Raw genomic sequence first — 15,916 nt, forward strand, 5'->3', positions numbered from 1 at the left:
AGATGACAACAGTTTACCCCTCACTGCAGACCTACTGCAGTTCTGAGGAGGCTCAGGGGTGATGGTCAAGGTCAGGATTGGGTGGTTAGTGTCCTATGGAATTCATCTCTGCTTTGGTGATTCTCAGGCTGATGGATACTGACGAGACCCTCTGGAATATTTCTTGGCCCAAGTAGAAGTAGGATATTTCTTGCTCTGTCAAGGCAGACTCAAACTTGTCTGTCCTGACAAGAAATCTCAAACTAAATTTTCACATGACCTGGCTACTGCAAACGTTTTTGGACTAGGATTGGACCATGGCACCCTGGGATCCTCTAGACCAGCACTGCCCAACAGAAATAGAATGTGAGCTGCATATGCAATTGTAAATTTTCTAGTAGCCACATTAAAAAAGGGAAAAGAAACAGGTGAAATTAAATCTAAATAATTTGTTTAACCCAACGTATCATAAATACAATATATAATCAGTATAAAAAACGGAGAAATGTTATATTCTTTTTCTCATGCTAAGTCTTCAGAATCCAGTGTGTAGTTTATACTTACAGCACATCTCGGTTTGGACAAGACACTTTCCAAATGCTTGATAGCCACGTGTGGCTGGTAGCTGCTGTATTGGGTAGTCCAGTTACAGAGATGCATGGCCTCCCACACCAGAGTGGTATATTTGCTACAACCGATGAACCTGTATTGACACATCACTATCATTCAGAGCCCATAGTTCACATTAGGGTTCACTCTTAGTGCTGTACATTCTATGGGTTTTGGCCAATGTATAATGGCATGTATCCACCATTATAGTATCATGCAGAGTGGTTTCACAGCCCTAAAAATCCTCTGTGCTCCACCTCTTCATCCCTTCCTCCGTTCCCTCTAATTCCTGGCAACCACTGATCCTTCTCCTGTCTCCATGGTCTTGCCTTACCCAGAATGTCAGATAGTTGGAATCATACTATGTATGTAGTATGTAGCCTTCAGACTGGCTTCTTTCACTTAGTAATATGATGCATTTAAGATTCCTCCATGTCCGTTCATGGCTTGATAGCTCATTTCTTTTCAGTTCTGAATAATATTCCATTGTCTGGATGTAGCACAGTGTATTTATAGAGCAAGACCTTTAAAGTCAGGATTACATCCCAGCCACGGGACATATTTGGGGGTGGGGGTGTCTGAGAGCTGTGGGAGCAGGGGTAATTGGAATAGCTTTGATTTTCTTTTTCCCATGCTTAAAACTATATTGCAATCATTAAGAAGAGAGAGGGGTGGTCTAGGAGAGAGCTCAGCATGAAAATCTTGCAGAAATATCTCCATAAACACAAAGGCATATCTTAGATTCCCCCACCTCCACCCAACCCAGAGCCTGGAATCTGCTTAGTCCACAGTGTTCCGATAAGTTAGCAAATGTCTGTGTCAAATACTCCCTCCAAGCCAGTTTTATGAAAATATTTAGAAAACCATGCAAACTGTTGGGAAAATGGAAAGCTGGATTTGCATGGGCATAATTTCTTTGATTAAAGAATATTAAGCAAAGAGACCAAAGCAGGAGTTACTTCAATTCAGATGTCGATCCCACTGTTTCAGGTTATAGCTCTGCTCTATTTTCCGTCTTTTGGGGATGATGATGCTGAATGACCCATCTTGTCTCAGTTGAGATAAATTTCCTACTACTTGGGCACTCTTCATTGGCCGAGGTTGGTGTATCAATTCCGAGAACTGTGTGATTGCAAAGCTGGAAAGCCAATTCATCAGCCTAGTGTCACTGCCCGATTAAGTGTATTAACTGGAAGATGACTTCATCTCATCCCTTTTGAATCTTAAATACAAGGGATCAGTCTTTTCTGGAATGAGTTAATGTCAGAAAATCTGTCCGTGGTCTTTTTCATAAACAGTTGCATATCTTGTAAGCATTGGTGAGCTAAGAAAATCATGGATAGTAATAAAGGTTCTATTTAGGAATGGACCAGCGTGCAAATGCTATTGATTTCAGGTCCTTTTCAATAGGGTAAATTACTGGTGAGAAACACAGAAGCAGTGGCTGGTTGGACAAGCTTATCACTTTTCATGAGAAATGGAAGATTCAGTCTTATCCTGTTCAGACAAGTTGCATGAGCCTTGGGGAGCATTTTGTTTTTGTATTCACAAATGAGTCTCCCAGCGTTCTCTTTACACAGAGCATGAGAAAGACTAGCTACTTGTCTTTTTTTTTTTTTTTTTTTTAAGATTTTATTTATTTGAGAAAGAGAGAGAGCATGAGGGGTCAGGCAGAGGGAGAGGCAGGAGCAGACTCCCTGCTGAGCAGGGAGCTCAGTGCAGGACTTGATCCCAGGACCCCGGGATCATGACCTGAGCCGAAGGCAGACGCTTAACTTACTGAGTCACCCAGGTGCCCTGACTGGCTATTTCTATAGTCCATCTGAAACCTAAAAACCATCTCCCAGCTTTAATTTGCCCAGTCATAAGATAGGAATTGCATCTATTTGCAAAAATTACTCTAATATCCTCAGATGAAATGGTCCAAGAAATAGAGATTAGTATAATGAATCACTGCACTTCAGGAGAAAGGAAAGCGTCTTCATAAATACTTTTTGTTGTACTTTTTCCCCCCAGCTTCCTTCAAAATGTCTACTGTTCACGAAATTCTCTGCAAGCTCAGCTTGGAGGGTGATGTAAGTATATCATTTTCACTTTGTGTAATTTTTGCAAATTAGACATCTTTGGATAACTGTGCTACTCTCCTTCCTTGTACATCTAAGGACAAGGACAAATTTAGACAATCATTCCCCACTCTTTGTTCCACTTTTCTTCCCCATTACTTTTACTGTTCCCAGTAGTTCAATTTGACAGAAATGTTACGGCACTAGAAAGTTCTTTAGCATCACATTAAAATTGGACAGGCATTAGTGACACTGGAGTGGCTGGAGTTTTATTCTGTTACATACTTAGTGTGTCAGTGGTAGTAATTGTCATGATGATACTTGAGTTTTAATGTCATACCCTGGCATTTTATTAATGATTGGCATAAGCTACAGCCATATCAAAAATGATCCTTGCGTTTTGGATTTCTTACAGTGTCCATGAAGTTATTCTAGACAAGGACTTATATGTTTGTTGTTGTTGTTGTTGTTTTAATTTGACATCTGGGAATTCTTTTCTCCAGAAGAACTAGAATATTTGTGTGTGTGTGTGTTGTGTGTTTTTGTTTTGTTTTTTTTTAGCTAAATAAGAAAGTATTCTAATTCATCATGTTTCCTTTTTTTGCTTTAGCTATCAGGGAGCTCAGAATTATATCTGTCTTTCACAGGAAATACGTGAACCTGGAAATTCTGATGCATCTGCTTTGTTTTACAGTTAAAAATTTTTTAAACTGTATGTGAAATTATAAGTCATTGCAAATACTTTTAAAATCAAGTAGAATATAAATTATGAATATGTAAAAATATCTAATAATACCATACATCTTTCAGGTCATCTTGGCAGAAATGGCTTTTACAAAAATTCAGCAGTAACACTGGTTTGTAGGCATATCTTGCAGATACTTCAAAATATGCTCTTACTGAAACTGAAATACATAGAAGCACTCAAAAGTCACTTGACAGCAGTTTGGATTAGGTGGTCGGAACCCTCTATTATCTCTGGTGCTTGCCATCAAATGTTCAGATAGGTAGCGTATATGCAAACACAGGTTGTATGGACTATAGAGCCTGTATATTTTTAATCTTTCCTCATGGAACTTGTGCACACTGTTGTTGGCAACACTTAGGAGCTGCAGGTTGAGGTCCAGACAAGTCCAAGAGCTAAATAATTTTTTCTTTTCTTTTCTTTTTTTTTTTTAAGATTTTATCCATTCATTTATAAGACAGAGAAAGACAGTGAGAGAGGTAACACAAGCAGGGGGAGTGGGAGAGGGAGAAGCAGGCTTCCCACGGAGGAGGGAGCCCCACACGGAGCTCGATCCCAGGACCCTGGGATCATGACCTGAGCCAAAGGCAGCCGCTTAACGACTGAGCCACCCAGGCGCCCCAATAATTTTTTTTCTTAATGGATCTGATCATCAGATTGTTTTTAGTATCAGATTTCAGAAAAGGGCTTTTCGTGTAGCCTTTGAAGTTACTTTAGTATAATGCATCTCTCTGTGTGGAGAGATGGGACTGCAATAGAAAATGTCATACTTTCCCCCATATTTTGGAGGAAGAAAAAAACACTTTTCCGCAATAATTTGATTTTCAGACAGGTGGATTCTATAGATAATAGGTTCAATTATCCATTTAGTTTTGTTTCTAGAAGTTTTATAAAAGGTATGCAAAACTTTCCCTACTCACTGTTGTTTTTGGAATAGACAACATAGCGTCTAGGAAATGAAGCCGTATGTGATAATGGCTCAGTGACCAGACTGCCTGCCTTTGTAAGTAATTGATGGCATTGTTAATAAATAGGGAAGTGTTTTTCTTAGATTTCCATCCACACTTTGTAGCCACCATAACAAATATAGTATTTCAGAGTAACCCTTTGTCCTTACCTTTGCCTAAATGTATGTTCCATTTCCACTGGTTTAATCTTACTGGAAAGTTCAGTAAAATTAGATGGAAAATACTTTAATAATCCACTGTGCTTCAGAGTTATAAATGTTAACTGGATTCACTATTTGGCCAAGATGGTCACAAGTGCATTGTGAAATACTCTGTCTAGTCCTGAACTTAGATTTCTGGTTTGCCCTGGGAAACATTTGAGAGGATGTCATCTTAGTTACTTCCTTGTATAATCGCACTCCTAATAACAGCAAATGAAATGGGTGCTGGGATGTCTCATAATGTGTTGCCTGTGGGTGGAGAGGTAAGTCAGGGCACCTCAGACTCTGACTCTTCCCAGATACTGAGCTAAGGCAAAGTCATCACATTATGATGGGCATTATGTACTCAGGGGAGGTCGTGGATAGACGAATCTTGGTGTTGAAGGTGGATGGTTCCACTGACAACCTAAACCACATTGTCCATCTTCTTTTGCCTGCCCTTTGCTTTGGGACCGGGTAGCAGGGAGGAGGGAAGCTGTAAGAGCTCTCAAGGAAGAAGAGTAATTAACACTTCGGATAGTAGAACTGATGTAGACACATACTACTGTCCTTACCTCAATCTGGGGTAGTGGGGTGGGATGGAAATGGGTCCATCAGATCAGGCAAGGTAATGGGTTTTGAAAGCATTGGAAAAGGAAGAGAGTATGGTTTAAAAGGCAATAAGAAAAACAAATTTTTTTTAAAGATTTTTTATTTATATGACAGAGACACAGAGAGAGAGATAGCAAGAGAGGGAATACAAGCAGGGGGGAGTGGGAAAGGGAGAAGCAGGCTTCCCGTGGAGCAGGGAGCCCGAAGCAGGGCTCGATCTCAGGACCCTGGGATCATGACCCGAGCCGAAGGCAGATGCCCAACGACTAAGCCACCGAGGCGCCCCAGAAAAAAATTTTTTTTAAAAAGAAAAAAATAGGAAGAGTGGTAGCCATAGGGTTAAAAGCTTAGTGTTACAGACAACAGAGGAGAGAGCGGGAAGCAGGAACTTAGTGAACACAAAGAGGATGTGGGCCAGGAGGCCTGACCACCTTGGTGCCCGGGCTTCCCTCACTTATCTGATAGTCTGAAACAAGCAGGCCAACATTATACATTTGCATTTTAAAGAATTATGAGCTCAGTGATACAGGCCCTGTGGAAATTCAGATGCCTGTAGCAAAAACTTGGCTAAACACACTTGTCATTCAGGCATTTCCACATTTTCAGCTTGTTTCAAATTGTTGCCGGCCCAGTTTAATGCTTTTCAAAGCCTTCCCAGATAAATGGTTTCCAGTGCCCAGCTTTGGGTTGTCTGCTTTTGAGCTTGCACTAGAGGTAGGATAAGTGAAAATACAAACAGCATTTTCTATACTAGCTGAGCTTTTGAAAATAAATTCTCATTAGAAACAGTGAAGTTTCTTATTCTCTGTGTGATGGCACATTAATACTTACCTAGTTACCTAGTCTGTGAATGATTTGAATTGTTTAAAGAAACAATAGAAAAAAATCTATTTCAGGGATATTTCAGGGGAAGATTTTAAATGTGTATGATTTGAGTATGTTTGTCTTTTAACCTCAGCACTCCACGCCCCCAAGTGCATACGGGTCGGTCAAAGCATACACCAATTTTGATGCTGAGCGTGATGCTCTGAATATTGAAACGGCCATCAAGACCAAAGGTAGGTGACATTTGTCCTCTTGTCAGGCTGACAATGACAGGCATTTTTAGTTGTCTCTTCATTCTCCCTCAAATCTCCATTTACTAGTCATTTGAAATTGTGCTCGAGCTTTAATGGAGTGGATCTAAACCTTCCCCATCTCACCCCACCCTTCCTTCCTCCCTTCCTTCATCCTTTCCTTTCTCCCTTCCTCTTCCTTCCTCTCTTTGGAGGGAAGACTTAAAACATGAGAAAGTATTTTAACCAAGGAGCATAGTAACAGGGAAACAGGCCTCAGCTGAGAACAGGAGGCCTGATTGCCTGGATGCACGTTTTTGGCTCTGCTCTTCACTTGGAAGCCTCCGTGTCTCTTTTTATAAGGAAGAGGTTGGTCATGGTGATCCCAAACTGGCTTTTTTTTGTCCTGTATCCCCCTGTATTTCAACACGTTTGTTGGAAAAATGCTGGGAAAAATTGTACTAATTTGCTTTTAGATCTAATGAACAAAAAATTCGGACTTTTTTTTTAAGATTTTTTTTTAAATTTTTTTATTTATTTGAGAGAGAGGATGGGAGGAGAGAGAGAGCACATGAGAGGGGGGAGGGTCAGAGGGAGAAGCAGACTCCCTGCCGAGCAGGGAGCCTGATGTGGGACTCGATCCTGGGACTCCAGGATCATGACCTGAGCCGAAGGCAGTCGCTTAACCAACTGAGCCACCCAGGCGCCCCGGGACTTTTTTTTTTTTTAACCCTACTAGTTACACCACTCCTTAGACCTGGACCTTGAATTAGAAGAGGTCAGAATGAGTGTATTTCCTCGAGTTCTGGGATGAGTAAGAGAGGGCCAGAAGGCATAAGAACTTCCTTCCAAAATAAAGCGGGTAAAGCATTTAATTGGGTGGGATTGAGTAAGAACTTGTTCGGGTCATCATTGTGCTGTTTTCTGTGTCTATAAAAATTAATGTTCAGACTCCTTGGCTTATGTTAATGAAGAGTGTGTCTTTGGGCTTGCTCCATCCCTCGAATCCCTGGGACATTGTGATTATTGGGGTGATGCTTGTGACACCACACTCTTTCCCCTTTTGGACAAAGCACTTCTTTCACCATGAGGCTAGATTGAGATGCAGACATGACCCATCAACCAGAGCAGATGCTGGTTCATACCTCTGGTGAAGAACCATGGACAGTTTTCTCTTGGAAGTACAGTGTTTTAACTTATTGACAAACACACTTGTACAATTCACATGCAGGTCACCGATAGACTGGGAACCTCAACCGGGATGACCTAGGAACCTAAAACAAGGGTGATCATATTCCTGGCTTATTTATGTCTGCATTATTTACTGATTGTGCCCCTTTTCACTCTCAGAATTGTTTTGTTTTGTGGGATAAATTGTATCGCCATCTTTCCTAAAACCCTTGGAGAAACTGGTGACTTTGTTTCCAGAGATAGGATGGAAAGGAGAAAGATCTTTTACGTCCTGTGGCTCTGACAGGACACAAGGATTTGCATCATCCTAAAGCAGCCTTACATCCCCTGGGGACACTGGGTACCTCCCAGAATGAGTGCCTGGACAGCTGGAGGGAGAATAAGGAAGCATCCAAATTAGACCTTTCAAAAGTCTTCTTTTATTGAGGCCTTCAAATGACCATACTTGCCAAACGCCAGGTTGGGAAGTCAGGAAGTCACTAATCAGAAAATGAGACTAAAACGTGCAGGCTTATCTCACTACAGATCGTTCTCTTTGGTGGAGCTGGGGTGTAGTGGATGAGGGATTGTGCAATCATGGCCCTTCACATCTTGGCTCTGCCACTCATTTCCTAGCTAGCTGACTCTGGAAAAACACTTCACTTCCTTAAGCTTCAGCTTCCACATACAAAGTAGGGCAAATCAAAGTTCCACCACACACAGTTGGGAAGTATGAAGTGGTGCCTGCCATGTAGATAGTGCTCAAAATGTGTTATCTCAACACACACACACACACACACACACACACACACTCTCGCAAGCGTTTGCATGCACATACGCACGACCCACTTTCCTACAACTCACCCTATCTCACTATTTGGGTGTGCCTACATTCCTGGGGTTTCCGAACACGCCACTGCAGAAACACACTTAACTCACCTCACAGTTAACTCATCTGACAAAGAAGGTGCCTTTTACAAGTTTGACAAAGGCTGCTTTCATCCTTGCATGAGAAAGCTTTTAAGCGCCCTGGAATGTGAAGATTGCGCAAATGAGCTCTGGTCACAGCTGAAACTCCCATGGTAATAAAAATACCTTCAGGCCCTTTCTGAGTTAGTCGGAAAATACTTTAGTTTCTAAACAGAGACGTCTGGAGGGCTTAGATTTGGATTCCTGCATTCCAGTTTGGTCAAAAGCAGCTGACATCACCATGATCCTGGTTGCCACTATTTATTGAGTGCTCATTATGGGAAGGCATTGCACCAAGCGCTTTAGGAATGTTCTTCTTAGGTGAACTTCAGATTCATCCTAATGTAGTGTTATATCCTCTCCAATTTATGGGTGACACAGTTTAGGGTTAACATGGTCCAGGTTTCTTGGCCTTGGTTCAAAATGGGGTTTGAACAACTTTGTCCAGCCCCAAGCCTGTGTTCTTAAACACCCCAATGTTGTGCCACCCACCTGTTGAGGATTGGACTTTTTTCCTTAGCCATAAGTTATTTTCAGACATGAAAAACATTTTGCAGTTGTGATTCTATTGATATCAGATACATGTCATATTTGTGGCCCAGCTTTAGGTGCCCTATCTTCTCTTCAGACTTAATGCCTAGTGACTTTCACTTAGGACCACTTATTTTTGGTGCCTAGTAATTGTAGAGAATAACTGAATTTTCTTGAGTTAATTCTCTTAGTCTTATAAAATAATTTCTGGGTTGTTAGTATGTTTGGGAACCTTAAATCCTTCTAGGAAACTATTGAGGAGAAAGAAAATGATACTCATATAGAGCTCAGTATACCAAAGATGTTTATATCAGCATTGGTTATGGTAGTGAAAAACCCAGCTAGTTGGGGAATGACTTAATAGGTTATGGTAACTCCCTCTGTGATAACATAGAATATCTGTAGAATGTGAAATGTGAAAAATAAAATTTATGAACAATTTTTGAGATATAATTCACATTCATACAATTTACCTATATAAAATGTGCAATTAAATTTTTTAGTGTGTTCACCGAGTTGTGCAACTATCACAATTTTAGAATGCTCGTTTTAACATGCATTCACCTTAAAGTTGTCAGTTGTGGAACGGATTCTTTTCCTTTCTTGTGCTTTCAGCATATTCTGTGTTTTCCAAATTTTCTGTGATGACATGTATCAACTTCACAAATGGAAAGCAATAAATTAATTACAAATAAAAATGAAATCAGTAGTTGGGAAAGTAACATCCCTTTGTCCCTTTCCCCTTCCTCTTGATATTTGTAGATAACTCATACCACTTTTAAAAATGAGCTAATTAATATTTTAGCCTCCCGTTTAAAAGGCCTTCTACTGTGTAATTAAGAAGCTTGTGGCACACCTTCACTCCACTCCAGTCTCAAGCCCTTTACAGAAGAACACAATACTCTGTGATTGCTGTTTCCTTGACATCAGAGAAAACAGAGGGTGACCCTTGAATGCTGATATAAACAAAGGCCAAAGGACCATGAAAAGATGACTATGTGGGCCTCCCCCTCCCAGGTAGGGTAGCCCAGGATGCGGGCCCGCCCGTGCCAAGCACAGAGCTCTCTGGGCATTACCTGCTTGGTCCGACTGACCACGGACTTCCTGTTGGTCTGAGTGCTCTCAGGAAGGACAGCTGGGAGCAAGTCTGGAGGGTCCTTCTGTTGCTTTGAAACAGAGGGTGGTAAACTGGAGCAGGCCTGGCGTGGGGGCGATTAGAAGGAGGGGCAGACCTGGGTGAGATCTGGACTGGTCATGAGGACTGGAAACAGTTATTATTCCTCCTTCCCCTCAGCCACATCCTCTCTCACCTGGGCTGTCATGGCTTCTGTCCTCTTCATGGGTTTCCTTGCTTCATCCATTGCAGATCCTCTCTCTAGCTTCATCTCCAGGCTATTCGGAGTTTTTACTCTGACAGGGGTGTGCAGCCCCCATCTCGTGGGAGTATTAGCCCACTTCTAACACCCACGCGGTTCCCACTCACCTCTCGGAGTGAGCCCATACACAGCCTCTTCACGCTTTCTCTGAGAAGGAGGCAGAATCAATTATTCCTTGGTCTGTGTGTCTCAGATGCTTCATGTAAGTAATTTACAGCTCTTGTCATATTGTGTTGTAGTTATTTATGTATGGATTTGTTTCTCCCACCAGAATGTGAGTTCCTTGAGGGTAAGGATTGTATTTCATTAAATTTATTTAATCTTATTTACACAGCCCCTGAGACTGTGTGAAAAAGTAAATATTTAACCTCTATGTAAATAGTAGCCAAATTGTATACAGATCCCGGACCACACAAGGTGAGTACAGAGAAGGGGGACGCATGGTTGGTGAGATGAGGCAGCAGGGAGACAGTTCCAGAATCTGGACAGTAGCCAGAAAGGATAACAGTTCCCTGGTGAGCTTTGATCTGTTTTCACAAAATGAATTTAGCTCAGAAGTCTGCTTTGTTTTTAGTTTGAAGGGATCTCAGTATTTCTTGAGTATGTTACCTAAACCAAACGCATGGTGGTTTTGTGTATACTCTGGCTTGAGGTGGACTGTACAATTACTTACCTTAATTTATGTCTAGTTATAAACTGAATAAAGCCATGCAAAAGTAGTAATATTGCTTAATTAACAAGAGGTTTCTGAGACTTAAATCTGTAGGAGTCTCTTGGTCTAGATTGGCCTTGGGTTAAATATACACTGTGGAGTGTACAACACAGCTGTGAATGGTTTACCATATGGGTCCAAATAACTAGAAAGGAAAGTCAGCTAAATTAGAAAAGGATGAATCCAGACTACATAAAATAGATTGTAATTAGAAGCAGCACAACCCCAGAGTTAGTGTAAGTGCCAATAGACTGATACAGCTTTGGTCTCTCTCTCTCTAGAAGGGGAGGGAAATGAGTTGCCCTATTATTATTGCCAGTTTTGATTTTAGCAGTATTTGTGTTCTCCGGAAGGGATGCAGAAGCGGGTGATTTCCCCCACCCCTTCTTACAGGCACAAGGAGAGAGAAGCATAACTGAAGCAAGTTTATGCACTTATTTTTTTCTTATACTTTTAAAATGGAACCATGTATTCCAGCATGGCCAAAAATACAAACATCCCATGCCAGTGGAAAGCAGGCCAGGACGTGTATTTTTGGTTTCACCTGCACACCTGGAGGAATATTCATTCAGCTGAGACAGCAATTAGGAGTGTATTCTCTTGAAGATGCCAGGAGGCAGATTGTCTCTGAAAGGTGGCTTCTCTCCTAAGGGAGGGGGGGCGGGGAGGGCCCAAACCTACAAGAGCCCTTAAGTCTGAGGAACACTGTACTTGTGAGAAAGGTCCCTGTGGCTCACGCAGCTCAGGCCTTCCTCTGCAGGAACAGGAGGAAGGGAACCTTCTCTTCACTGAGGCCTTTCCCTTTGTGATCAAGTTTACTTTCGACTGAGCTCTCGTCTTACAGCCCTGCTGGGAACAAAGAGGGACCAGTGCTGAGTCACGGCCACCTTTACTCTGAGCACAGATTTTCTTCAAAACGCTCTTTGTCTACATGGGTGTGTAGATGCCAAACCTGAGCCAAGAAGTCTATAAAACATGGGTGAAAGAGTCCCTGGTGCCTTTCTAATGGTAGGCATTAGCTTTTACTGCCTGCTTCTCGCTCCTTCTTTTTTCTTTTGTAAAAACTGTTACCTCTTTCCCCCGAAGAAATCCAACAGTCGCTGCCACCCAGGGATACTGGGTGTAGTAACCAGATTCTTTTCTGGTGTCCGCAGTGCTAAGGCAGTAAATACTGACTTCTTCACTATCCATTGAGTTAAGGGTGGGGATGCTGGTTCCTCTTGCCTCTGTTCAGATTTTAAAATTTTCTGCCTCATGAGCTAATAGAGTAGCAGGGCACAAAATGGTGCTTGCATTTTGCGTGTCAGCCTGCATTTACAATTTGATTTGGTTTGAATTTTGGGTGCTGGCCTACTTTGTGTTTTCCTGCTGGTCCTGTGGAATATTTCAGAACTATGATTATGCATGGAAGGCAGACAGGGTTCTAGATGACTAAAGTATATAATCAGGTTGCCAAATAGAGGGCATTGAAATCCTTTCTAAGGGACTCAGCAGAGGTGAGATCAGAGCAGAATGGAAATAGAAGAAATTTGATTTTGGGGCCAAATGTTCTTCTTAGGCCCTTAGCTAAACCACACTTTGCGCAAGTCAGGACCACAGCCGCGCTGTGCCGGTCTTGGGAGAGGTGCTGGGCTCCCCAGCCCGCCTCCCACCCCATGCAGTGCTTGTTTTCTCTCTCATCTCTCAGGCAGCTGCCACAGGTTATCTTGAAACCGGACTAGTAATCTAATATGTGCTAATGGCAGAAGTGTTCCCCAGGCCCCCATTGCCCTCTATTTTCATTGACCCCAAACCGAATACAACCAAGAGCCAGACCCGCGACAGAGAAGCTGAGTGTGGAAAAGGTAGTAGACATGTTCCAAGTCATTTACTCAGTCCATCCTTTCTGTATCCCCCTAAATGTTCTCATGATCTGTTTTACAGAGTGAGAAACCAAGGTACAGGGAGGTAACTAATGTGCCCGGATAGTACAGTTCTGAGCCCCACATAATTTCTGAAGCATCTGTTGCCGCCACTAATCTAGATGCCCCACCTTTTCACCTGTCCCCCATGTGAATGTCCAGCTCCTGGTGGGACCCTCTGGACACAGAGTGCTCACGGCTGCTGAGTGATCCCGAGGAGTGACTCTGAGAGCAGGAATTCCAGGCCAGGCAGCACTGTGGCTGATGGTGGGAAGGTTACTTTGGGCAACTGTGTGTGTGTGCGTGTGTGTGCACGTGCGCGCGTGGGCACTCTGTCCCTGAAGTCACTTCCAGTAGACAGATGGCTTGTTGGCATATTAGCCTTGTTGGGAGGGGCTGCCCCTCTCTTACCATGTTATTAATGGCTAACCCTGGAAGAGAGTTTCTAGCTTTCTGTTGAAAAAAAACCTCAGTTGGGCTATCTCTTCAGTGGCCATGCACTATTAGTGGGTGGCAAATCATTATCTACAGATTATTAAATGTGTGTATGTTTGTATGCACTAAATAGTAAGTCCAGTTCTGTAGACATATGGACACGTTACTGTCCCAAATCCTTTTTAGGAACAGTTTGGAAGAGTGTGGTATGAAGAGGTATCAAAATATAATTTCAGAACGGTACCAACATGACTCATAGAGATACGGGATGAACACATGTCAAACATTTATTTAACTCAAAGGATTTAAGACTAGTTCAAAGGGACGTTTGAAAGACTGGGTATTAATAGGCACTGAGAGAAGAGTGTTGGGATAAGATTGCTGGGAAGACCATTAATGTCCTACTGGGCACTGAAGCCGTAACCTTTGGACCATAGTCTCCAAGTTAACATGTAACCCCACAGAGCTTGTGCCTAACAGTAGTAAGTAGCTCGTTGAGTGAGAGCACAACCCAGAGAGGCAGTCTGGGATGGCCCTGTTAGCCACTCTGGCTTCCTCTTGCCTTATTTTTAAATTTTGGATACTTTTCTATACCAGGAGGCAGGATAGCCCAATGCAGTGAACCTGGGTTTTGAATCCTGGTTTGCGTCCCAGCTCTGCAGGTGAACTGCTGTGTGACCTTGGGCATGTCCCTGCCTTCTGTGAGCATTTGTATTTGTTTCCTCGTGGGTGAAGATGGGGATGACAGTAACACCCACCTCTTACAGGTGTGGTGGATATTACATGGGAGAATTGTGTGAAGCACTTGGTAAGTGCCTGGCACATAGTAGGTATTCAAGTGAGTAGCCTACGCCATTATAATAAACAAAATATGTCCACACCCATGGATCTCCTCTCTCTGTGACCTGCCGCTGACCTTCGTGTTGCAGAGATGATTTCTTCTGAGGTTTGATACCCATATCTCCAGTAATCTAAGCTGAGGCATGGTTTTTCCCATCATCTAGATAAGGAATCTTTTTTTTTTTTTTTTTGATCAGTCAGCCATGCCCTGAGGGCCTCCTGAGTCTCATCAAACAAAATGAAATCCATTTTCTTTGTGCAGTCAGTGTGTCTTGGCAGATATGAGTCAGCATCCTGTCCAGAATGGTCTCTTGGTTCCTTGCCATGGACAATAAAGACATATTTTCCATGGAATGCCAGATGTGGAGCTGACTTGGGGTTTCCACCCGCAGAGAGGAGGAGGAGGAAACTCCAGGAGGCTGATTTTATGATTTTGGAGTTGACCATTATTTTAGACTACAGGTGTTCTCTATGTTTGAAAAATACGGTGGATGGCTTAAGGGACCCGAGAACCCAGAGTTTTCTGCTTGAGCTGTGCTGTCAGCGGCGCCTCCCTGTGGTATCACTTGGCAGAGGTGACAGTGTTCAGTGAGCTCTTCAGGTGTTATTTCTTACCTGGGTTATTTGGACAAAGGTGAGCATTTCTTTCCCTGAAATTGTAGTCGACCCTGCACCTCACAGGAGCAGCTGGTAGAAGTGACTTAGAAGTCTTCTAGCTAAGCAGCATGCCGACTGCTTCATGTTGACTGGCATTCAGAACAGTGACTGACCTTTCGGAGGCCCCAGCTAAGGAGTGTTGCTGGAAACACTTTCGTAGTTAGCTGATGAGATTTGCTGGCAATTTTCATAAAAGGAATGAATGCTTATGAAATTTATTGTGTTGTTTCCCATCAGGAGCCAAGTAAATTTGTGTCTTTGTTCCTTACCAATCTTGAAATTTTTAACTTCTATCAGTTTTGAAAAGAAATTTTTAAAAATCTGCCTGCGGGGCGCCTGGGTGGCTCAGTCGTTAAGCGTCTGCCTTCGGCTCAGGTCATGATCCCAGGGTCCTGGGATGGAGCCCCACGTCGGGCTCCCTGCTCTGCAGGAGGCCTGCTTCTCCCTCTCCCACTCCCCCTGCTTGTGTTCCCTGTCTCGCCGTCTCTCTCTCTCTGTCAAATAAATAAATAAAATCTTAAAAAAAAAAAAAAAATCTGCCTAGAACACAGACCTTACTGTGTTCTCACCTACATTGCGTAGGATCCTCTACCCGCATCACTGTTTCCCATTGTGAGCCTTTGCTTAGATTACTTTGACTTTCCACATGAAGCACAAGAAGAATGGGATGGGAAAAGGAACATTATTCAGGTTTGTTGCTTTTTTTCTTTATGCTCTTGCCTTGCCCACACCTGGGCCCCTTCTGCCCAGCAGACGCTTCCTTATGCACTGAACATAAGAGATCTGAACGTGTAAATCCAGAGGGGCAGAGCCTCACCTCCTGGGCATCTGCACCTACGTTAAATTCATTAAATTTAAAGCTTTCCCAGTGTCCTGGTGCTTGCTGTGCATTGTTGACGACGATTGTGCTGACCTAGGTGGCTGAGTGCCCAGTCCTCATCCTTCTAGCCTCATTCTGGGCAGAAGTGGTGAGTAACTGGATGACCCTTGCAGCTTCAACCTGTACTGAGCTATTTTCCATGGGAATAAACTGCCTCACCAATTATCATAGCAGATTGAGAGGAAGCGGCAATGTTCTGAAGATAAGATGGTTAAATCCCACTGGCAGAAATGTG

General features: G+C 42.8%; 1 protein-coding gene across 2 annotated transcripts in view; it reads left to right on the forward strand.

Moving 5' to 3' along the window:
* ANXA2 (annexin A2) overlaps positions 1-15,916 on the forward strand; it is a 44,424-nt gene that overhangs the window by 8,798 nt on the left and 19,710 nt on the right. For both annotated transcript variants that reach the window (XM_045899947.3, XM_064570373.1), the window contains exons 2-3: positions 2,605-2,663; positions 6,114-6,213. In XM_045899947.3, the coding sequence (XP_045755903.1) occupies positions 2,616-2,663; positions 6,114-6,213 (148 nt within the window). In that variant the 5' untranslated portion in view covers positions 2,605-2,615. The remainder of the gene's footprint in view (positions 1-2,604; positions 2,664-6,113; positions 6,214-15,916) is intronic.

This window comes from Mirounga angustirostris, unplaced genomic scaffold, assembly GCF_029215605.1.
Source record: "Mirounga angustirostris isolate CCGP_5_RB_7025 unplaced genomic scaffold, mMirAng1.0.hap1 SCAF_9, whole genome shotgun sequence".
Classification (NCBI taxonomy): domain Eukaryota; kingdom Metazoa; phylum Chordata; class Mammalia; order Carnivora; family Phocidae; genus Mirounga; species Mirounga angustirostris.